Below are 25,066 nucleotides of genomic sequence, written 5' to 3' on the forward strand. Positions count from 1 at the left end.
TCATCTCATGCGGCCTTAACTGCCGTGAGGCGTATGCTACAACATTCTGGTGCTGCATCAGAACACACCCTAACCCTTTCAGAGATGCATCACAATACACTTCAAACGGTTCACTTGGTTCAGGTAATACCAATACAGGTGCAGTAGTCAACATGTGCTTCAATGCCTGGAAACTCTCTTCACATTCCGGAGTCCAGATAAAAGGCGTGTCCTTCCTAGTCAACTTAGTTAAAGGTAAGGCGAGTTGTGAAAATCCTTTAATGAATCTGCGATAATACCCCGCCAAACCTAGGAAACTCCTGATCTCTGTCACTGAAGTTGGTCGCTCCCAATTCATCACTGCTTCCACCTTAGCAGGATCCACAGCTATCCCCTGCTTACTCACCACGTGGCCAAGAAACTTCACTTCACTCTTCCAGAACTCACATTTAGATAACTTAGCATATAACTTCCTATCTCTCAGAATTTGAAGCACAATCCGCAAATGATCAGCATGTTCCTCTTCAGTCTTAGAATAAACAAGAATGTCATCAATGAAGACAATAACAAACTTGTCCAGATATGGTCGGAAAATCCTGTTCATATAATCCATGAATACTGCCGGGGCATTAGTTAACCCAAAAGACATCACTGTATACTCATAATGACCATAACGGGTCCTGAAAGCAGTTTTCGGAATATCCTCGTCTCTAACCCTTATCTGATGATATCCGGATCGCAAATCAATCTTAGAAAATACACCGGCACCCTGTAACTGATCCATTAGATCATCGATTCTAGGCAACGGATATTTATTCTTCACAGTGATCTTATTCAATTGCCGATAATCGACACACAGCCGCATACTCCCATCCTTCTTCTTTACCAGTAACACTGGCGCTCCCCACGGAGAAACACTTGGTCGGATAAAATGCTTACCCAACAGATCTTCCAGCTGAGCTTTCAGTTCAGCCATTTCTAAAGGCGACATCCTATAAGGAGTAATTGAAATTGGACCGGATCCAGGTACCAACTCAATTGCAAATTCAACCTCTCGGTTAGGTGGGAATTCATTAATATCATCTGGAAACACATCTGGAAATTCACATACAACCGGAATTTGCTCTAAACTCTGATCATCACCTGATACTCCCGCAGTTAATAACATAATACCCTGACATTCAATTCCAGAACAGTTTACTATCATAGAATTCAAATAGTAACTATTCACCACAACTGGTGCTTCTGACCCTTCCGGCATAAACTGTACTGACTTTTCAGAACAATCAAGTAAAACATGATTCTTGGATAACCAATCCAATCCCAAAATGAGATCAAGACCAGTCATAGGCAAACAAATCAAATCATGCACAAATTCACGCTGTTGCACTCGAAAAGGAACTTGTGGACATTCTATCCTAGTCACCATAGCTTCATGAGTAGCATTATATACTTTCAAATCATAACCTAGAACCACCATTCTCAATCCTAATTCATGGGCCTTTTCAAATGCAATAAATGAATGACTTGCTCCTGAATCAAATAAAGCATTTAAGATTTTACCAGCCATTTCACAATTACCTCTAATCAGTGTCTCAGATCCCTCAGCACCAATGGTAGAAGTGGTGTATACTCTCCCCGGCTGCTGCACCCTACCAGTCTCATACTTCTTCTTCTCAGGGCAATTACTGGCTATATGCCCGGGCTGTCCACAGGAATAGCACACTCCAAGTCCTAATCTACACGGAACTCCAGGATGATATTTTCCACACTTCTGACAATTCAGATCCTGCTGTGGCTGCTTCCCAAACCTTTTTCCTTGACTAGCATTGGTATTCGGCCTTCTGTAATTACCTTGACCCTGAGTCTGCTGCGAAACAAAACCTCCACGTTTGAAATTCCTACCTCTCGGAGCAAAGTTCCTCCCTGAAGGCCTCTGAAAAGGCATCCTCAAACTCCCTTTCTCTGCTGCCGCCTTCCTCACACAATCCTCAGCCACCCTACTCTTATTCACCAATTCAGAAAATACCCTGATCTCCATTGGGGCAACGAAGCTCAGAATATCGCTCCGAAGACCTCCCTCATATTTAATACACTTCCATTCAGCAAAATCTTCTGGTGCCCCTTGACAGATACGAGAAAAGCGACATAACTCCTCAAACTTACTAGTATACTCAGCAACAGTCATCTGTCCCTGTTTTAACTGCATTAATTCAAGTTCCTTGGCATTTCTGGCTGAATTAGGAAAATATTTCTTATAGAACTCTGTCCGAAAAACCTCCCAAGGAATCGCAGCACCATCAGGCTGCAGGATACGTCGTGTTCCCTGCCACCAGTACTGAGCTTCACCTTGCAACTGATAAGTTCCAAATTCAACCCATTGCTCTTCAGGAACCTGTTGTGCCTGTAATGCCCTTTCCATAGCCTGAATCCAATTATCTGCATCAGTGGGATTTGAGGTTCCCCTAAAAGTCGGAGGGCGAACTTTCAGAAATGTAGCAAGTGTCATAGGACCGTCTCCATCATTATTGTTCCCATGATTATCCTGATTTATCTGATTACCCAGTGCCTCAGCTGTTGCCTGCATAGCTGCAGCCATATTTCCCAAGGCAGCCATAAAGTCTACTGGATCAGTCCCTGTGGGTACAGGAGTAACGGTGCCTGTCCTACCTCTACCTCGCCCGCGACCGCGTCCGCGAGTCGACATCTGGTCCCTATACACACCAAACAAGTGATATTAAGTTGATCAGTCTCAATATCGCAGGTCTAATGCTTTAAGTTCCAAATGCATGCTCACAAACGTTTATGCCATATATATCAATCATATATCCTAATAGCACATAAACACATATACAGAGAATGCACAGAAGCACAATCAGTCCGTCTTTCAGGCTCTATAGGAACGAACTGCTCTGATACCATTAATGTAACACCCTACCACACAAAGCTTTACGCTTAAGTCGTAAAACAGAGGTGATGTGGTATTACGACCTCTAAAATAAAATAAGTACATATAATAGCAGAAGAGTTATAATATGCTAGGAGCCTTGAAGAAAAGGGGGAAATAAAAATCGCACAATAAAGGCGCAACGCTCAAGGAACGAGTTAACTTACGTGCTAAGAAAACCATAACTATCAAACATAGGCTAACAGAAGTGGGAATAGAGTGCCAAAGATACAAAATATCAAGCTCCTAACTCAGCCTGCGAAGTCAAGACTGGCCGGAGAATATTTACACATATATACATACATATCCAAAACCCAAAAGTACATACACACAATCCTTCCTCTCCATAAACCTCTAAGAGGATAAAAAAGGACAAGTTATAAGGAGAGAAAGCTAAGTACATATATATACATCACTGTACAACAAAATTATACAACAACACTATCCAGTAACCCCTCCGCTTTAAGAGTCCAGACGCCTAACGAGATGGCTCCCAGTACATATATATACATCACTGTACAACAAAATTATACAACAACACTATCCAGTAACCCCTCCGCTTTAAGAGTCCAGACGCCTAACGAGATGGCTCCCGACCTGCATCTGAAAAACAACAACATAGTATGGAATGAGAACCGGAGGTTCTCAGTATGGTAAAGGTGCCACACACATAATATATAAGGTCCTGGGAATACCAGAGGCAATCCTAGAACGCCGACACTCAGATTGTAGAGCTTAAAGTGTTAAACAGAAGCCATAAAAGGTGGTTTCCTAAAAATATTTAATCCTAACTTAACTTAACCTTAAATCTAAGTCCTATACTGCCATTCCTCCATACCTCCAATTCCATCATGCATTTTCACAGACAAATAAACAGATAAAGGCAAACACAAGAAAGTTACAACTACTGCAGGTAACAAATACACATTTAGCATGGCAAATACAGATAGGCACACCCAATTAGAGCACAAGCAAGTAATTCAAGTAATATGCATATGATGCATGCCTGTCCTATGGCTGATGAGGCTCATCTGTCGGTTATCCAACCAACCCGACAAGTCTGAATTGTCCTTAGACTGTCCCCCGACGTGCATCCCCAAGAGTCTATGCATAGATTTTTCTCAAATAATCAATATTGCTCAATGGGGGTAACATTCCCGGGAATTTATATAGTGCCCGGTCACACTTACGTCGTAGGGTCAACAGAGTATCGAGTTTTCAACCTGGTACACGTGGTGGCAAGCCACGACACTTAATCCAGGGAATCTCGTATCTCAGATTATTCAAATTCATAAGCCATATAAATAATTCAATTATAATTCCTCAACATCCACATCATTCTCAATTGCATCTCATTCATCATCATACATTAAACATATTCAATCTTTATCCTTCATTATCACACCTCCCATTCCGTCCATCAATAATTTCAATTCAAAACATAATTCATTCTTTTCTAAGAATCAAACTTCAAACTTAAAACATACTCACTTTCTTAATAACTCAAAATCAAACCATATAACATTTAAATCTAAATATCTTTTAAATAATCATCTAAACAAAATCTCTAATTTTTTATAAAATTTCGGCAGCATCTCCTCTAAAACTCGGACTTTGCCACCCTTTTCGGGTCCAAACCTGCTTTCTTTTCAATTCAACATACCCTTCCTCATCATCATAACAACCACCACAATAAATCTACCTCAAATCAACAATTAAACTCATACAATATTCAAATCCAACAACCAAAATTCAACTAAGGATCATAGTTCACAAATCCTAGGCTTTTAACACAAAATACCTCATTATCACAACAACCTCCACAATAGTTATACCTCAAATCAATAATTCACCAAATCATTAGTTAATCAACAATAACATTCAACCATAATTCTCTCCAAATTAACATAACAACATTCACCATCCAAAATTAAAAACTAATTATCCAATAAACTTCAACCAAATATATTCATCGATAAATTACTAAACATTAAACATACACCTGCATTCCAACTTATCCAATGGTCATCTAGCCTAAGTTTTCACAGAACATTATATATTAAATGCAAGAAACCTAAACCATACCTTAGCCGATTTCCACGTAACGACCAAAGCTATTTATTCAAAACCAAAACAGCCCCTCAAAACTCAACTAATCCGCTTCCTCCAAGTTCCAGTATTCACAATTTCAAGCTCCAATTATTTATTTTCAACCTAATACACATTCATAATACATATATACCCAATTTAATACTCAAAGCTCAAATTTAATGAAAATAAAATAGAATTATCGTATCCTCACCTTACCCAAGCTTCACATAAGCAAGAGTGAACGTTTCTCTCAAGCTAATTGGATCCTAAAACATCAGAAATCAAAGAAATTCAATATTCCCACTTAAAATTCGAAAATTGGGGGAAGATGAAGCTGAGAGTGATTAAACAAGTTACCTATGAAATTGTTCCGATAGAAATGTAGAGCTCAACGCGGTGAACGCGTGGCCGCAAACGGTGCGGCGATTGGAGCTCGGACGGAGAAGTTACGGCAAATTGATTTTACTATCAACGTATGGTTTCTCTCTTTTCCTCCCCTGGAAGGCTTTCTGCGTCGTTATGAAAGTGGGGAGAAGGAAGAGCCCGTGGCTCTCTTTTTAATTGCTGGTCCGGTTGGGCCCATGGGCCCGGTTCAACCGGTTCAGCCCGTTCGGTCCAATCTTGGACCGATTTCTTCGAAATTGGTGTCAAAATTCTCGTTTCGATGAGCTCTATCCTAATTTAATATAATATTCACATTTCTAATCCTCCTTATTAAAAAATAATTTATTAACTAATTATCTGCTAATTTAACCGGGGTTTACACTCTGAGATTTGATCTACAGACCCTTTTCTTTTCTTTGATTTCAGCCCTTGTAGGAATGTTTCTTATTATCCCTGTTCTCTGGGTTTGAATTGGAGCTTTATCTGCTCTTTTTAGGGTTTGCTCTGGATGAAGAGCTTCATATTCCCTGAAAGATTCCTTTGCTTCTTCCAGTGTTAAAAACCCTCATTTATGAATTATCCTTGATTGATGTGTAAATGGTGCTGCTTTTTCCCAGGCATCATATACTCCTTTCATGGGGCCATTATAAATTACATAATATTTTTTATCTTGGGTAGATTTTTTGATAATTTCAGCAATTGTTTTATTTTCTGGAATTTTTTCTTCACCTGATTTGTCCACCACGCTTAGCTGGCTGAGCTCTGATGATTTTGGTTGTTGTGTTGATTTCATTGCTTCGACGGCCTTCTTGAGGGATTGGATCTGTGTCCTTATTTGCTGACAATGCTTGCATTTTTCGAGTTCTTGTTCGTATTTCTGAATTTCTTGATCTAATGCGTTGTAGACGAACTCCATTCTCTTGTTAATGTATCAATCGTCCATGATTATAATCAACTTTTAAATTATATCGTATGAAACCTGTTAGGTAGCTTGAATCTGTCCTTAATGTAAATTCTCTGGGTAGTAAATCAATTTTCCATTTCTTAAGAGATTTAATTGCTGCTAGAGTTTCCTTTTCATGAGTGGTATATCTCTGTTCTGTTGGAGTAAAAGTCCCTGAAATATACCTGCAAAGTAATTCCTTTGGGGAATTTTTAGAATCTAGTGATTCTTTTCCTTGCTCCAAACTTTTTATAGCTTTCTTAGCTTTTAGACATCCTGACCAGGTTATGTCTGAAGCATCTGTTTCTACTATTAAGTAGTCATTTTCTTCTGGAATATAAAGTTCTGGAAGTTTTTCACATAATTCTTTAATCTTTTGAATTTGCATACTATCTTTTTCATCCCATTTCCATTCTTTTTTAGTACTTATTTTTGGAAATAAGCTTTTAGTGTATTCTGTTATATTTTTTAAGAATCCTTGATCAGAAATATAATTTATACACCCTAAAAATCTTTGTAATTGTTTTCTATCTTCTATTTTATTAGGAAATAAATTTACCTTTTCTAGGACATTTGGCTGAAGTTTTAGCTTTCCTTGAGTGGATAGAATTAATCCAAGAAACTCTATTTCTTGTTTTGCTATTCTTGCTTTCTTTTTGCTAAGAACTAATCCTTTTTCTTTACATCTTTCTAAAACTATTAATAATTTTTGAAGATGATCTTCTCTATCCTGTTTTGTAAAAATTAGTATATCATCAATGTACACTAAAGCAAATTCATTTAACTCTTTTAGATTTTCTTCCATAAATCTTTGATAAATACCTGGAGCTTGTTTTAATCCGAATGGCAATACATTCCATTCATAGAGCAACACACTTGTTGATTCTTTTGTTGGACAAGTAAAAGCAGTTAATTTCTTTGTTTCTTCGTCTAAACGAAGTTGCCAATATCCTGATTTTGCATCAAGAGATGAAAACCAAGTTGCTCCTTTGATTTTTTCTAAAATTGAATCTTTTCTCGGAAGTTTATGAGCATCACCAATAGTTGCTTCATTCATCTTCTTATAGTTAATAACCATTCTTCGTTTTCCCCTTTTAATTTCATTATTGTTTTTCGACATAGAAGGCTGGAGCCGCATGAGGACTTTTACTTAATCTTATAATTCCTTTTTTCAAAAGATCTCTACATTCTAATGAAAACTCTTCTCTATCTCTTGCGGAATAAGGGATTTTATTTGGAACATTTATCTCTTTTGTCGGATCTTTTAATTTAATGCTTACTAATTCGTTATTTGTATTTTTAATATCTAAAGGATTTTCAGCACAAATTTCATTCAAAAGTTCTTCTATCTTTATTTCAAGATTATTTTTTGGGATATTTATTTGAAAGTATAAATTTAAATAGCATGTCTCCAATATAGAAAATATTTTAAATTTTAAGATCTTATCTATAGTAGTAGTCGGTATTTTTATACGTTTTGATTTTTGATTTATTGAAGAATCGTGTGGAGCTTTTAAAACTATATATGTTAGTTCTTGAATGAATGGATGATATAGCTTTAAAAAGTTATTTCCTATGATACAATCCATTCCAGAATCTAACATGTATATAGATGGAACAATGAACCTATAATTTTGAATAAAAATTTCAACCATCTCTGCTTTTTTGTCAATTTTATGTATTGATTTGTCAGCTATTCTAACTCTTAATGGTTTCTTTAATTTTTTCCAATCAAGTTTTATATTTGAACTAGCAAAGCATTGTGTTGCTCCAGAATCTATGAAAGCATTTATAAATTTTTCTGTTATTTTTATAGTAATAAATGTAGCATTATTACTCAGTCTCTGAGTCTGTTTCCGAGACATATTCAAAAATATAGTCTAAGTTATCATCAGATTCTTCTAAAGGTTCCATGAAACAAGACTTAGCGATTTTTATTTGTTTAGTAAGATCCTTTTTATCCTTCTTTTTCGGACATTCATTTGCATAGTGTCCTTCTTCTTGGCAATACCAACACTTACAATTTTCTTTTTTATTTGGGCAATAATCACTTTTTTGTCTCTTATTTTTATTGTTATTTCTTTTTCTAAAATACCTCTTTTTTCTCCAGTTTGGATAGTATTTTCTTTTTCTAAATTGATATTTTCTTTTTCTTTGAAAATTTTTATTAAGACCATATTTTTGAGGTATCTCTTCATTATCCTGACAGCAAATTCTAATTATATTTGCAAATCTTTTTTGAGTTGCTTCTTGCATACAACGTTCTTTTATTTCCTCTCTTATTGCAGAGGTTGCTCCACCAAAATTATTTTCAATTGTTCCTCTATTTATTTCTCTTATAAATCTTCCCATAATAAATTCGTTAGCAGGATATGGAAGTTTTGTTATATACATATTAAGATAATGATTTTTATCTTCTTCTTTTAATTTGTAATAATGTATTCTATATTCACATATATAAGACTCCACATTACATAGATCATATATGTGAATGTTAGCTAAATGGTTTTTTGCTTCTTGATATTCTTTATTATAGACTTCTTGTTTATGATCTATAATATTTTTTCCAAAAAATTCTTTATATAGAATCATCATTATATATAATATCTTATCATAAGCTGTTATTTTTGTTGCTAATTCTTCTATTATTTGGTTTTCTATTGATGTCATATAATCTCTTATAGCTCCTTTAGTATGAAACCCTATGTAATTCCAAATGTCTCTTCCAGATAATTCATTAAGTTTTGGATTAGTAAAGGCTTCTAATAAGAAGGAATTCAACCAGTTTTCGAAAATTTCTTTTTCATTCGTTTTACAGTCTAAATCGAGCATTCTTTCTCCTTCCATTTCTTGGATTTTAGGAACGTATTTTGATGGTATTTTTGTATATTTTGAATCTTTATTTATAAACCCCTTTTTAAAAGCATAATTATCAAAACATGTTTCCCATTTAAATTGAGATTGATTATCCCTAGATGTTCCAGCTTCATTTTTTACTTGTATTGGAATTGCTGGTTCTTCGTCACTTGAATAATCTAGGATGTGTTCTTCATTTTCTATATTTTCAGAATTTACTATTTCTTCTTCTATCTGAAATCCCTGTTCCATAATATTATTTTCTTGAGCCATTTTTAATTGTTTAAAAAGCATTGTAACTTCTTCTAATTTTTCTTCAATATTCATAATTTTAGTGGTGGTTTTACTTTTAAATCTGTTATGTTGATTATATTTTGAAATTTTTCTTCTTTTGGATTTTCTTTTTCCTTATTTCTTTGAAATTTTATGGATACTAGTATTTCTTCAAGCATATCTACTATAGAATTTAATTGTGGGTTAAAAGTATGATAAAGATGTGGGGAATCATTTCCATGATAACATTTCTTAGAAATTCCGTGTGAAAAATAAGTTTTTTCAGGTTTTTGAAGTCCTTCAATAAAACTTATAGTAAAATAAAGATTTTGAGAAAAATCATTTTGTATTGATTTTAAGAATTCGGTGTCATTAGTTAAAATCATTAATTTTTGATCTATTAATTTTGATAACTTAATTATTTCTTCTCTTAAATCTTCTAATTTACTTTTTTCCATTAGGTGACGCTTTTCTTTGTGAAGAACTACGGTTTTAAGTGAAAAGTGTGGCTTTAAAAAGTGTGGTTTAAGTAAGCAAATCTTTAAATCTGTACAGATTTAGATCTGTACCATATAATTTTCTATTTCATAAACATACAATGTATATAAATTCTGGATACGCAGGCGTCAATTAGTTGTTGGCACTATAGTGAATTTCCTGATTCGGTGGCAACAAATTTCAGAATTTGCTTTGAAACTCGAGAGAAAATGATGTGAAGACTAGTTCATGCAAAAAGATCTTGTACGTGTGTTTTTAATTTTTATCTTTTGTCTTTATTTATATCTTTATTTTTATCTTTGTAGTAATACAAATAAAAAGTTTTTATACTAATATGACATTCATACATTGAATTTGATAATTTATTTGGTTAGGGATCATCACTAAAATTTTTTAAAATTTTATGAGTAATTATCCAAATCAATCCTCCAATGATTTTAAAATTAGACATTTTAATTTCCAAGAAAAATTAATACACAGATTAATCCCCAAGATTTTACTTCAGCAGACAAATCAGTTCTCATTTTATTTTTCGGCAGAGTAATTATCCATATCAGTTTCCAAAAATTTTAAAAACGGATATTTTAATTCCAAAAAAAATTAATGTACACATCAATTCCCAATGTTTCTCTCCATTCGTTAAATATAATAGTCTTTCGTCCAAAAATAAAATAAAATAAAATAATAATAATTATTATTAATTACATAATAATATTATACTATAATTTTTTATATTTTTTAAATAAAAATAATAATAAATTTATTCATTAGATTCTTATATATATATTTATATCTATACATAAGAATTGCTGTCATATGACTCCAACAATATTCATTATCAAAGCTTGTTTCAAGTTTCAACATTACATTGACTTCCTCCTGAATGCTTCCATCGTGTTGAATTGCTCGGGAGAGCATGCTTATATTTCCAAAAGTTAAAAATTAGGAGAGATGTATGTGTTTTTAGATTTCAAAGGGAATAAATTTAAAAATTTCACTATATTAAATAGGCTATGGATTTCTTACTCCCACTTTTATGTGAAAGTATCATTAGCCAACACTAAAATAATTACAAAAAGAACTCCATTTTTTTGTTTTTAAAAAAATCAATAATTAAATATTGACCCTCTAATAACTCTTTTTTACACATTGTTCTTTTTTCTTTAATTTCAGATTCAAAGTAGTGGTGAGAGTGAGACATTTGATTTGCTAGGATTTTGTTTTCCTCCTTCAATCACCGTAGCGGTGTAGCCATTCTCTCTTCCTCTCCCTCCGCAGTCTCTCTCGTTTGCTGCCGCCGCCGCGCAAGACGCCGCCGCCACACTTGGAGGTTAGTTAATCATTATTTTTTTCTCAATAGTCAAGAAATTTAATTATGCTTGCAATGAAAACTTAAAAATCTATTCAGTATTTTCACTGAAAATAATTTTATTTGTATATGTATCTGGTCACTACCTCTATGGTAAATACTAAATAGAGCAGCACTATCTAATCTAGTGTAGTAGATGTAGATCAACTCAAACTTTTATGAACAGAAAAGAAAAGAAAGTTGTGGAGGCACGTGAAGTGCCATCAACTTCTGTGTATGTGTTGTGGCCAGTGGCAGTGAAGGGTGTCTTTTGGATGCTTGCTTTTCTAGCTGCATAAATATGTAATTATTGGAGAAAGAGAACCGTTATGCGTGACAATGTAAATTGACCTCACCATTGTTTTATATTATTCATTTAACGTTTTATTATAATGCTGTTGAATGGTCCTTGTTGCTAAAATATTATTATACTTTACTGCTATTACTGCTGTAACCTGTAAGTGATTAATCTTTGTTGAATGAGACTTGATTAGTAAGCTGAGTTAATTAGAATTTCTAAGGGGGGACAAAATCTAAGATAGCAGTAGCTTAGGCATGGTGGATGAACTCAATAAACTATTTATACTCAAATTGGTTTGGAATTTTGGTTTGGTTTGAGAAATCAATTCATTTTAAAATGTAATCAAACTAAACCCTTCTGGATCCTTCCAAGTTTCAGGGTCTCTATGGATGGCAAACACATTTACGTATACTATCGTCTTGGCTTCAATTTCATACCCTGCTATTCTGCTATTTTTGTTGAATTCTCTTGGTACCAATGGTGCAGGTGCATAATATCTTAATGTTTCTTTGATCACTGCTTTCAGATAAACAAGCTTTTCAATATCTTCATCTTCTATGAATGGTTTCTTGCCATATAAACTTCGTATCTTCTTCCGAACGCAATCCTGCACACTATAGAACTCGACACGGACATCAATATCTCACTCAGATTCGTGGTTTCGAAGAACTCACGTGCTCTGATATCTTGCCTAACATTCTTTCCACTTCAGATTTTCTGATGTGGTAGAATCCAGAGATTCGCTTGGAGCTGAAGAACTGAACGACTCAGATCTTCCTGATTTCTCTCCAGTACTCGCTGCATGGAGAGAAAATCAAATCGAAACCGTTGTAAGAGAGTCTAGTGGTTCCGAGCGACGGAGGTCTGCTTGAAACGTCAAGATCATGGTCTTTGAGAACCTCCTTTGCGAGTTTCGGTGAGGAGATAACTATGGCTGGTTTGAACCCTATTTGAAGGGAGAATATGGAGCCGTAGATCTTTGAGAGGTTCCATAGTTGGAGATTGAGGTTGGAGCTGTCGAGTTGGTGGAGGTTTCCGATTATGGGAAGTGGTTTAGGACCTGGTGGTAGAGTGGTTCTTTTGTGTTGTTGTTTCTTTAAGTGATGAAATATCACTACTGCCATTAGAGGAATTGCAAGAAGAAGCAGATAATACAGAAATGAAAACATTGAGTGGAAGAAATTGAAGAAGCCAATGCAAGCTAAGGGCGACTAATTAGTTATAGAGAACGATCAGATACACTTTGATGCTAAGAAAATTAAATATCTTACTATATATATAGAGTTAAACCTCGTAAAATTGATAGTTGAGAGTCGTTATTTTTTTTTTGTAGTTATGATATTTGATATGATATGAAGCAGCCGAACAAAATTCATAGTCCAAACGGAAGTGCAGTATATATTTTTTATGTTGTATATTCTGGTAAATCAGCAGAGAATTAAAACTTTATATTAAATTAATGTACTAGCAAGAGATGATATAAGACCAAATGCTCTGAATAAGAAGACAATTCCAAGTCGAAAGAGTTGTTACAATTTATATATGAAGGCTGGTGTATGTGTAGCAATTGAAGAGTATGCAACTTTTGTGTGACTCTACTCTTACATTCGACAAGTGGATTCATACTCATTTTGACAAGTTACGTTTTGTTGAATCTATACTAGATCCACAACAATACATATCTGTTGGAATTCATTATTAATCTATTATCTCAGCTTATACAATGTACCAAAAAATACGCACGCTTTCTTGTCTCCTCAGATCAGAGGTGTCGCTTCATGAATTTTTTTTATAAAAAAAGTATAAATAGACAATGAGAATACTAAACAATGTGAATAATGAATATATTATATGTTTAATTTAATAGATATGCAGATAATTATGTTTGTTATTTTTAATTGGATGGTTATTTCTTTTGATATGCATATGTCCTTCGATGACATTAAATTCAATTAAACCAAAGAAGTAATAATATATCTCTTAAGAAGAATCGAGGGATAAATACATTACTGACAAATCTTGGAGATTAAGCTTCATAAACCTAACTACTAACTGTTATATCAAATTCATCCATGAAAGTATTGGATTTTCAATGTGTCATGAACATTAAATCTGTTTGCATTCTCACTGGTGGCTGAATCATGAATTCTCAGCCTATCAAATTTGGTACATCAATTCTGATCCAATTTCTATAGCAGCAATATAAGAACAGAAGATAACAAAACAAAAGGCTAAAACAGAAGTATCTTATTACAGATTTTAACTAAATACATTTCAATAGGAGGGTTATTTTGTTATTGTCATGTTTTAAGAAGGATGGACCTTGCCAGAAGAGATTCCCTTCCAAGCAGATTTCATGGAAGCAGTGGCTGAATTGAGTGCAGCCTCAATATACTTCTTGGAAGCAATGGAGGCAGCTTTCTCCATCAAATTTCCCATCTTTCTTGCACCCTCAGCAGTGTTAACTAGGCTCTCCATTTCAGCCTTTGACATGCTCTCAAGCTCCTCTTCGAAGCGCCGGAACTCGTCCATGGCACTTTCCGTGATAGAATCAGGGTAGTCCTGAGCTTCCTGCATAGAAACCTCAGCCTCTTCAACCTCTTTCTGTTGCTCAAGTTCTGCAGCTGCCCATGCCTTGTATGACTCAATCTCAAACAGCTTCATGAGGACGATTTTTATGGTCTGGGAAACTGTTCACTTTCTCTTATCTCTCCGAAAATTGAATCCCTTGAGGTACAAGGCTGTAGTTGGATCAGGGTCCCTGAAACCGGGCATTTGAAGAAGCTTTCAATTTCCAACAGTTCGGGTAATTTTCCATATTAAGTGATTCTTGTACATATAGTTTTTTCTTACTGGCTGTGTTTTCTTGTTCTTATATTTCTTTCATCTCATGTTAATTGTTTCCAGGGAGGGTATACATGATAGATTTCGGAAACCTCAATTTTCTGGAGTTCCTATCGATGCGAGGAGTCCAGTGGTGCTGGGATGCAATATGTATAATGCTGAAATTGGCAAGTGAGGTGAAGCATCTTTTTATGAAGGTTGAATTCACAGGGGACTTTGAGGCTCTGCAACCCTTTCCAGAGATTGATTTTGTCGAATTTTTCAATAGCCATCCAAAGCTGCGCAAGATATAATTTTTGAACGGAATAGTCTACTAGCTTCATTGCTCTAGGTTTGTCTCCAAGATTTAGCTTACTTGCTCCCATCATAATTCATAACTGTGTATGAAGTCGTGATGGCCATGCTGCAATCTAGTGTGAATGATTGTGACACTATAATAACCCAAGAATCACTTGAATTGACATATCAGAGCCGTCAAAAACATTAATATATTTGTGAGAGCAAAGCAATAACAATAATCATAATAATGCAGCACAGAGCAAATTAAGCTGAGGAAGAATCATAATTTTATCACTACATACTCCATAGACTGAAAACAAATGTCAAGGCCATGATCAAACTACTAGTCGCGCCATCATAGGGCCATAAGCCATATACATTAACATCAATACAGTTATCATCATCATTTATTTTTGGCATAAGTACTTAACAGATCAGTTTTAGAATGCACCATGCACAAAATTACTAGCGGCTATTCGTTTTTCTAATTTATAAAACAAAATAGAAGGATTATCTTATTTATAAATTTTCATTTTGAGAAATATTAGAAGACTAATATTTTTCTTTGTATTATCTTACATACTAGTCAACCTAATAGCTGCGTTGAAATCACTATTATCCCTAGAATAACATTCCTCATAGCTACTGAGTAGCAAGGCAATATCATCACTATTATCCCTAGAATCAAGGCAGGAGAATCAAATCCAATTGGCAATTTCTGAGTGTGGAACCTAATAGCGGTGTTGAAATCATTAAAAAACCTCCTGAAATTCAAATTCGAATCCCCTCTGCCTCCAAGTTTCAAGCTAGGAGAAGCAGCAGAACACACACTGTGGTTTGTGACATTGAAGTGCAAGTAATTTGATAAAGCTAAAGCGCAATTATCAGAGCCAAAGGTGAAGAACTTGGAATCAAAGGCAAATCGACCAATATGGGATACAAAATCATGGACAAGACCATGTTCTTATTGAACACTCGCCAAATGAAACATGGTTTTTGTTCCGTGTTACTCTGCCGAGGTTACAACTACCATATGAATAAGCCAATAAAACACCGAAAACTAATAAATATAGTAGCAAGTAGAGAGAGCTGACATGAGAAACACCACCATTACCACCACCAACAACAACCACAACGTGTGTTAACCATTTACAACATAGAAAGTGCGTGTGTGTGGAGGTCAAAGTTAGAGACAGGGTCAAAGAGATTGAAGAAGTAACAGTGCAAAGAACAGAGAAGAAAACATACGAAATGATGAATTGAAAAGGCATAATGATTAACTAACCTCCAAACATTTAGGCAGAGTCCTGCGCGGCGGCGGCGGACGCAGGGCGCGGCTGCGGACGCAGGGAGCGGCAGCGTCTGAGGCGTGTTGCGGCGACGAGGATAGGCGAACCAGAGATTTAGCAGAGGAAGAAGATGAGAAAATGGCGTTGATCGAAATTGAATCTATAAATCCTAACAAACATCAAACATGCTTCTCTTTTGAGAAACTGAAACTAAAAGAAAAAGAGAAAAAGTGTAAATAACAAAAGTTAAAGGGATCAAAATCTAATTAGTAAATTTTCCAAAAAAAAAAAAGGGTATATTTTATAATTATTTTAATGCAGGTTAATGATACTCCTACAAAAATGTAGGAGTAAAGAATCCATGGCCTATTAAATAAAAAGCAAAGTTGTAATTTTGGGCCAAGGATTCCTTGCTCCTACATTTTTGTAGATTTATCATTAACCATCATAAAAATAATTACAAAATGTACCCCTTTTTTTTTGAAAAATTTATTAAATAAATCTTGATCCCTTTAACTTTTGTTATTTACACTTTTTTCCTTTATCTTTTAGTTTCAGATTCAAAGAAGAAGAGAGGTCTGCTAGGGTTTATAGAATCAATTTCAATCAACGCCATTTTCTCATCTTCTTCATCTGCTCCATCTCTGGTTCGCCTACTCTCGCCGCCACAACACGCATCAAACGCCGCCGCTCCCTGCGTCCGCCGCCGCCCTTCACATTCTCGGAGGAACGAACTATCAATATCACCACCCTGTTAAATTTCGCGGGGAAAGAACGAGAACCAGAGCAACCCTTGATGACACTGAAATAGGACAACTTTCCTCAACCCCACTTCTTGTTGAGGACGACAAACCCAGCAAGGTATACTTTTTCCTCTGCCTTCTTTTCAGTTCGGTTTGATTCTTTTAAAATAGTCAAGATGATGAATTTTGAATCCTTACGGTAGCTTTTCAGGCAATGATTTTTGCCCTGCTTCGAGTTTCCTTGGTGTTTTGATTTGAATTTGATATGCTTTATTTATTTATTTTCATGTCTGCTTAGGAAGTAGAGGAAAGTGTAAAAGTGCTAAAAGATGCAGCTAAGACGAGAAAGGTAGCAGCAGAGAAGGTTCTGTCTGCACTTTCTGTCATTGAGGAAGCGAGGGCAAAAATCACAGGAACACATTTAAAAATCTATCTTTCTGTCCATATCATTCATTAATTCATTAGCTCTAAGACCAAGTTGAATTGATTTAATCACAGGAACACGTGACCATGATTCACCAGATGATAAATCCAAATGGGAATGCGTGAGGAAAGGGGTTTGCTGCATTTGCTGCGAAAGCAATATTGATTCTCTCTTGTATAGGTAAACTATTCAGTATCATTTTGATACATCAGCAGCCAATTTCGCTCTCGAGTTTAATCTCTTAACAAGCATTTTGTTTTTTGGTTTTTTCCTTGCAGATGTGGGCACATGTGCACATGTTCTAACTGTGCTAATGATTTGCACCGAAGTGGAAGGAAGTGTCCAATGTGTCAAGCACCAGTTGTTGAAGTAATTCGTGCTTATTCCATACTATAGTTTAGACATTAAAAAGGGGTTACATATAGCCAAAATTACAGAATCTGCACAAGTTTTTATTTCCTGGAGATTTTCAAGTACCTTAATTTTAAGTTGATGTCCTTCTCCGTCCTTTTGCTTCTTGATGTGATTACCTGTATTTATGTCAACTTGTTAAGTGCAACAATGGAACAGTAGATGGCAATTTTTTGAGGGCCATGTTTCTGAAATAAATAAAGTAAATATCGATTTTGATTTTGAGTGATTGGATTTCCTTCACTTGTTTTCAAATTTTATAGTACTTATGATGTAAAGTTGCATTTTCCATTGGTAGTGTGTATAGCGTGGAGGTTTCTTGATGAGCAGAGTTACTAATTTCATTTTCTTTGGGTTGAGGAGTCACTTCTTGAACTGGAATAATCCTCACATTTTCTTCTCCCACAACCTCGTTACCTGTCTGAATATCTTTGTTGTTCCTTCTTGTTCTTTTGTTGCTGCTGCCCACAATCGAAACTTGAACACTTTCTTGCACAACTTTCCTGGTAGATTTGATCACCACCTTCTGACCACGCTTTGGACCCATTCTTCCCTTCCCTTTCAAGCTTCTTTGCAGATGTTGATAGACAAACTATGAAGGTTAATGGAGTATGTATTTTTTCACTTTCTGTTTTATCTTATATAACCAGCCAAACTCATTTGTTCTTTTTTCAGAAATGATTGAAAATTTGGTATCTTATTGTGATGGGGAATCTTAGTTCTTAATCTTAACCATGTTATGTTTTTGGCTCCTTTTGAAAGATACTACAAAGTAGAACAATTTTTGGCCATAGTTCTTGGTTGGCCATGAATTGATCTTAATCTTCTGTTGGCATATAAATTAAGTATTCAGCACCAGGAGCTCCGCAACTTGCAAGGAAGGTAAGAGATCTACTTCAAAAATCCGGCTTCAGCGCGGTGGAAGAAGACAGAAGGAGGGGGCTAGATCATGGTGCTCGGGTTCCATTGATGTTGGTATACCATTGTTTTATGTAATTTAATTTATACAGTTCTTACCTAGTGAGATAAGATTTCGGTGTTGTTAACCTTATCTCATGCAAGTTTGATAAAGAAATCTTCTTATTTGTTTTCTTCTTATTTTAAAATAATTAAGCACGTCAAAATTAAATAAGATTTTAATCCTTATAAAATACTAGTATTTTGATTTTGAGTTTTATTAGATCATTTTTTTGGTTTTGGACAAGCAACCTTTGAAAGGTTTTTATTTTAAACTATGATGTTAGTTTGCTCCATTAAGTACTGTACTGACGAGTCAGATTAAATATTAACTTAGTAATATGCTGAATGTTGATGTTGTTAGACATATCGCACCAACACTTAAGAAAATAAAGTCTTGAAAATAATTAAAATAGGGATTATTTAAATTTTATTTTACCAAAATAAAAAAACTTTAGAAATCAGAAATTATTTTAAGCCGAAAATATTTAATAAATCATTAATGTTAGGATAATTTACATCTATTCGAAGGCCACCACCATTCCTAAAAAGACGGAAAAAAAATAATTTTTTTTAAAATTATTTATTTACTTCAGTTAAAATGCGCGCACTAAAAAATATGAATTAATAAAAATATAAATTATGTATAAAATTTAATCAAAGAATAAATTAAAAGATTTTAAAAAAGAAATAATTAAATTATCCAAACTAATAGGCTAAAAATAATTATTCTAACTAATATTAATTCAAACGCTTTGGATTTCTCAAATCAATACAAAATGTATCCAACTAATTTTCTAATTTAATCTATGCAAAAAGAGAGATCCAGAGGAACAAACGCTTTTCATTTTCCAACTGATAAAGGCAAATCACATTAAACACAACTATAGAAAAAAGTGTGACACAGCAAACTTGTGTTTAATTCGGCAAAGAAGCCAGAATGGCTATACACACATTAGAAAATTTCCTCAGTTAAGTCAAATCCATCATCAAGTATAAATCAATATTTAGAGTTTACAGTTGCAAGGGGTCAGCATTTAGCAATCCTCAGAAACACCATGGTATGAAAAATTTGGTCGTGCAGATCCTCTTTCAGCAACAACACTCACCAGCAGAACTTCTTCTTCTGCTAAATAACATCATATAAATGAAGGAAATAAGGAAATAAGCAATTCAGATAAGTCACCGTTTAAGTGACAGTAAGGAGAGGCAGATTTACATATGATAATAACACAATAATAAGATGGAAAGGGTGGACAATTTAGTCTCAAGATTATGGAGGCTAAAGGAAAAGCAGTCAGTCCTACAAATTAACGTACTATTCTTAGGCGTTGATTATTTATATCATGAGGTGACTATCTGTCATGACCAACCAAATGAGAAATTATGCTCTCCAAGAAATCTAATCTCTCTCAGTTTCTCGTCTTGCGCGGCATTAAACAGTATGCAGCATTAAACAGCACACACTCAAACTTATCAGATTAGAAGGGTCTAGATTTCCCTCCAAACAAAATTACTATAATCTTCTCTCATTTTCTATTTTTTCCTATAGAGATTTACAGAAAAATTACAGAACAAGCCCATAGCAATTTTCAACGAAGATTTTGAAGATAAGGACTTGTTAAGATTCTTAGGCGTGTTAAATCAGCTCAAATCCCTTCCTACTCTAGCAGTAATCTACTAATTCAATATACAAACAACAAACACAATCTATTTACACAGCAAAGCTATAAGATGTGATCCTATCAAATTAATTCATGCAATTTAATTAAGTCCTAACGAATCAAAAAGTGAACCACAGTGGGGAAGAAACTTAGTTGAATGCAATCAAAATCATTTAATATCAATTTTTCCCTTTTAAACTTTCCAAATTCACACATAACCTGGATAGTTTATTCTTTCTTTAAAAAAAAAGTTATGGAATCAACTACCAAGTTTAAGATATGCATATTTGGTTAAAATTCATTGCATTTCAAAAGTCCAAAAAAAAAATTTTACAAGAATGAACTCCTAACATACCTTTTTCTGATTTGCGGCTTTTCTAGGAAGGTATTTTCCTCTATCCTCCCTTCCCGCTTTAGCCAATGCAGACCTTTCTTCCTTGCTCCGCCTTTGCTTTACATGAACCTAGAAGGTGCATGAATATTTTCAATCAGAGGGTAGTATGAAATTTAGAAAACCACCACATAAACACCATCTCATTTAGTTATAGTTGTGTTTTTCTCTTTTTGCATAGATTGCAGATAGATATCATTCAGATACCAAATAAGACAACCTAAAGTACTTACTTCAAACGTCGTGCTGTCTATTCGCTTCAAACTTAGTTTATCAGAATTTGGAACCTTATTTCTTGCTTCATGTTCTTCCTACAAATCACCATAAAAAAAATTGAAACTGACTTCTGACTAAAAGCTATTACGGTTAGAAATAGATATTACCGAACAAGAAATGGACAAACCTTTTGGAAATCAGCAAACTTTCTTTTTTTTGCTGAGTCTTTCTTTCTTCTATCCGTACCTATACTTTCATCATCACCAGAATTGTTTCTAAAATGCCGCACAAAAGTATGGTAAGTATAAATTGCCAAGTATAAGCATGCAAAGGGAGAAACAGATTATAACCAAAGAACGAGCAAACAAAAAAGTAATACAAATATGTTCACCTCAGCGGTGAAAATTAGCATTCATGTCCTCCCAGGGGATTCATTGCCACCCAGGGTTTCAAGAAAGCCAGAAGGATCAATTTTCGCTTCCTCAATGACAGAAAGTGCAGACAGAACCTTCTCTGCTGCTACCTTTCTCATATTAGCTGCATCTTTTGGCACTTTTACACTTTCCTCTACTTCCTAAGCAGACATGAAAATAAATAAATAAAGCATATCAAACTCAAATAAAAACTCCAAGGAAACTCGAAGCAGGGCAAAAATCATTGCCTAAAAAGCTACCCTAAGGATTCAAAATTCATCATCTTGACTATTCTAAAAGAATCAAACCGAACTGAAAAGAAGGCAGAGAAAAAAGTATACCTTGCTGGGTTTGTCGTCCTCAACAAGAAGTGGGGTTGAGGAAAGTTGTCATATTTCAGTGTCATCAAGGGTCGCTCTGGTTCTCGTTCTTTCCCTGCGAAATTTAACAGGGTGGTGATATTGATAGTTTGTTCCTCCGAGAATGTGAGGGGCGGCGGCGGACGCAGGGAGCAACGGCGTCTGATGCGTGTTGTGGCGGCGAGAGTATGCGAACCAGAGATGGAGCAGAGGAAGAAGATGAGAAAATGGCGTTGATTGAAATTGATTATATAAACCCTAGCAAACCTCTCTTCTTCTTTGAATCTGAAACTAAAAGATAAAGGAAAAAAGTGTAAATAACAAAAGTTAAATGGATCAAAATCTATTTAATAAATTTTTCAAAAAAAAAAAAACGGGGTACATTTTGTAATTATTTTTATGATGGTTAATAATAAACCTACAAAAATGTAGGAGCAAGGAATCCTTGGCCGTAATTTTGATATTGTTGACATATTTTTCATCCATTTTTATCTCATGTATGAAGGAAAAATAATTGAATGGCCCCACATCACTTTTTCTTTTTTTTTTTTCATTTTCTCTCTTAAATCAAATAATAAAAAATTTAATTTTTCATTTATTTTTTTTTACATTTTCTTTGCACTCATATTCTTTTGAACCAAATAATGTGTTAGAGCTAATCTAAATCCAAAGAATGCTTAAGCCACTAAACAACGATTTTCTTCTGAGTGGGGTATCCACATAAAAAGAAAGAATAGTAAAACATAACAGCTAACTCGAAATGAATTAATGAATCCCTTCCCGGTAGGCGATATCAATCCAATAGACACGACATAACTTAAGGCAAGTGACATCACCGCCGCGCCAAGAAAGTAGCCGATGATCCCATCTGGCATTACAATAAAGATCGTTATAGTTGCAAAGTAAATGATCATAGCGTTGATCACTGATATATAAACGAAATCAGAGGCTTTCATGCTTGTTTTTCTCGCTATCCTTGGCACAGTAGCAGTGTTTGTAGAATTGACAGAGAATGATGAAGTAGTAGAGTTGAGATTATTGTTAGGCTGATAGAGTATACCTGGTGGATTCAATGCCGTCTAATAGACTGTGGTTATAATAAGAGCAGCAACTACCAATGACTAGAACCAAAACCATCAATTCGAGGCCATTTTCGGCTCCTCTGGAGGAAGGTACTTCATAGGCTAAAGTGACAAAAGAGAAGAGACCAATGACTGATAAAGAACCACCAACTTCTCCTCTTTCTCGTTCAACGTATCGTCCTCTAGGATGCTCAGGCCCCTCTTCTCATCATTCAAAAGGTAACAAAAGATCTTTCACTAACTTTGTGAAGGAACCTATACCCTGATTCTGTCGCCTTCAAATCTCATTTTGGTAAATGCCCTCACTCTTACTATGATTTTCTACATATATACGATTTTCTTTTATTATGAATTTTGAGTTTCACAAAGATATTGTTCTCAAACAACTCCTGTACTCTATTTTTGTTCCTGACCTAAAATCTTTGGCTGAAAAAGGAATCAATTTTATTAAAAATTTTAGATTCTTGGATTGGAAAAGGCTTTTTGAAATTTGAAAATCTGTTCTGATTTGGCCTGAAAATTCTATGCTAACATGCACTATAGTGAGACTTGTGTTCACTCATATGTTAAGGGCTGCCAAATCTATTTGAACCAAGAAAATATTGGTGAATCCCTTACTTATTTTGATGTAGGAGTAAATGCCTACATTTCTGAAAAGTGGGAATAATTTTAGAATTTCACACAAAGATGTTTTGGCCAATATATGTGAGAACATATCCCTCATGGATGTTGTCACACCAAACCATAGAGCCTTAGGTCCTTCCAAAGCACAGCTTTACCATCTAATTACTCACATTCTACTGTCCCAAAATGATTCATATCAAAGGGTTACTCTCTGTGATACCTTGGTCCTCTATGCTATAATCTACAAAATAGAAATTTTTTTTACTTACTTAATGATGCACCATATGTTTGTTTGACTGTATCAAAAGTGATAAATATGTCTCCCTTCTATATGGAATGTTTTAACTTACATCTTTAAATACTTTTCTGTTGATCTGAGCAATGAGACCATAGAAGAAAAAATTTCATATTTCAATGGTGGTGGTGCAGTAAAACAAACTAAGGGTAAAAGCGCAAAGGCTACCAAGGACACTGGACACAATTCTTGAAGAAGATGAGGAAGAAAGTCTTCCTCCTCCATCAACTGTCGGGACATCTTCTTCTCATAAGTATCATGTGATGAATGGCATTGTTAAGGATGTTTTACATGAGTTTATCAACCTCACCAAATAGATGATCAACTCGAGCCAATAAACTAGGAAACTAGCTCTCCAAAATGAGAACTTATTTCAAAAATCTCAAAACTGGGTTGAGGTGTTACTCAAATATATAGACTCTTTGGATGATGAACAAGCCATGTTCGATCGAAAAAAAAAATCAGTTTGAAACCGAAAATGAGTGATCTGATGTCTAGCCTTATCTTATGTTGCTACCATTTGAAATATTGTCTCTAAAATACTGTTTTATTGCTTTTCTGGTTCTTAAGATTTGAATATTGTTTATTATGAATGACTATAATAGTCATAGAGACTTAAACTTTAACATTGACACTCTTTTATGTTTTGCACCTGTCTTTTGCATATTGATCTTTTTGTGCAGATTCATCCCTTCTTGATGACAAAAGAGGGAGTAAGTGGGTTGAAAATGAATTGAAACTTGTTGAAAACTGTTATGAAAAAGGGGGAATAAAGTGTTTTGAAACTGTTATAAATTAAAGGCTGGTTGCAGTTTAAAATTCTTTGTTTTTTAAATCTATCAGTTGCAGTTCTATTTATGCATATTACTCTGATCAGACATACTGTATTGCTATTGAATAATTGTTGATCTTAGCTCTTAATTATTGGTATCTGAATTCTTAGCTATAAGCTTTGATTATTGTTTTGGTCATGCTTTGAATTAGGATATGAATTTTTTAAATATTAGCTCTGATTTATAATCATCTCAAAGTTAGTTATTGATTGTTTAGATAAAAAATTTTGATTTTAATTGTGATCAAACAGATTTTCTGAGATATAAAACTATTTGAATATATTTTAAATGTTGGCATTATTTCTATGTAAGGATTATTCAAATCAGGTTAAGATAAACTAATATTAGGGGGCATTGTGATAAAAAAAAAAAAGGGGAGTCTTAAATCATAGAAAATATTAAAGGAAAGTTTCTAAAACTCCTCTCATTTTTTTTTAATTCATTTTATAATATTTGTCATCAAGATAGAAATTGTTAAGTTTAAAAAACTAAAATATTATTAAGATGATGACTAAATATTATTGGGTTAAAAATCAATTGTTTGTGTGATTTATTTTGTTTAGTGTGTAGAAAATAATTTGATCACACTAGACCCAAAAAGCATCAACTCAAGCCCAATATC

At 34.4% G+C, this 25,066-nt stretch overlaps 1 protein-coding gene and 4 long non-coding RNA genes across 7 annotated transcripts; 3 read left to right on the forward strand and 2 right to left on the reverse strand.

Annotated features, from left to right (window-relative positions):
* Positions 1–11,150: 11,150 nt before the first annotated feature.
* On the forward strand, positions 11,151–13,258 carry LOC112755773 (uncharacterized). Its single transcript, XR_003179075.2, has 2 exons — positions 11,151–11,301; positions 12,147–13,258. It is a non-coding gene; the product is annotated as an uncharacterized lncRNA (long non-coding RNA).
* A 457-nt stretch (positions 13,259–13,715) lies between these two features.
* LOC112755774 (uncharacterized) lies at positions 13,716–16,201 on the reverse strand. Of its 2 annotated transcripts, none has more exons than XM_025804070.3 (2): positions 16,029–16,201; positions 13,716–14,874 (listed from the first exon to the last, which is right to left on the reverse strand). In XM_025804070.3, exon 2 carries the CDS (start codon positions 14,282–14,284, stop codon positions 13,928–13,930), a length of 357 nt encoding a protein of 118 aa, XP_025659855.1. In that variant the 5' UTR covers positions 14,285–14,874; positions 16,029–16,201; the 3' UTR covers positions 13,716–13,927. The 2 variants fall into 2 exon arrangements, with proteins under 2 accessions (XP_025659855.1, XP_072053809.1); XM_072197708.1 differs by having other exon boundaries at positions 13,716–14,895.
* Positions 16,202–16,549: 348 nt separating this feature from the next.
* LOC112755775 (uncharacterized) lies at positions 16,550–17,595 on the forward strand. Its single transcript, XR_003179076.3, has 3 exons — positions 16,550–16,893; positions 17,074–17,379; positions 17,478–17,595. It is a non-coding gene; the product is annotated as an uncharacterized lncRNA (long non-coding RNA).
* LOC140173522 (uncharacterized) lies at positions 17,592–18,701 on the forward strand. The gene is made up of 2 exons (XR_011862682.1): positions 17,592–18,219; positions 18,457–18,701. It is a non-coding gene; the product is annotated as an uncharacterized lncRNA (long non-coding RNA).
* A 690-nt stretch (positions 18,702–19,391) lies between these two features.
* LOC112755776 (uncharacterized) lies at positions 19,392–21,984 on the reverse strand. Of its 2 annotated transcripts, none has more exons than XR_011862683.1 (6): positions 21,593–21,984; positions 21,230–21,412; positions 21,026–21,113; positions 20,856–20,933; positions 20,587–20,694; positions 19,392–19,693 (listed from the first exon to the last, which is right to left on the reverse strand). It is a non-coding gene; the product is annotated as an uncharacterized lncRNA (long non-coding RNA). The 2 variants fall into 2 exon arrangements; XR_011862684.1 differs by having other exon boundaries at positions 19,392–19,696; positions 21,593–21,932.
* Between the last annotated feature and the right edge of the window lie 3,082 nt (positions 21,985–25,066).

This window comes from Arachis hypogaea, chromosome 6, assembly GCF_003086295.3.
Source record: "Arachis hypogaea cultivar Tifrunner chromosome 6, arahy.Tifrunner.gnm2.J5K5, whole genome shotgun sequence".
Taxonomy (NCBI): Eukaryota; Viridiplantae; Streptophyta; class Magnoliopsida; order Fabales; family Fabaceae; genus Arachis; species Arachis hypogaea.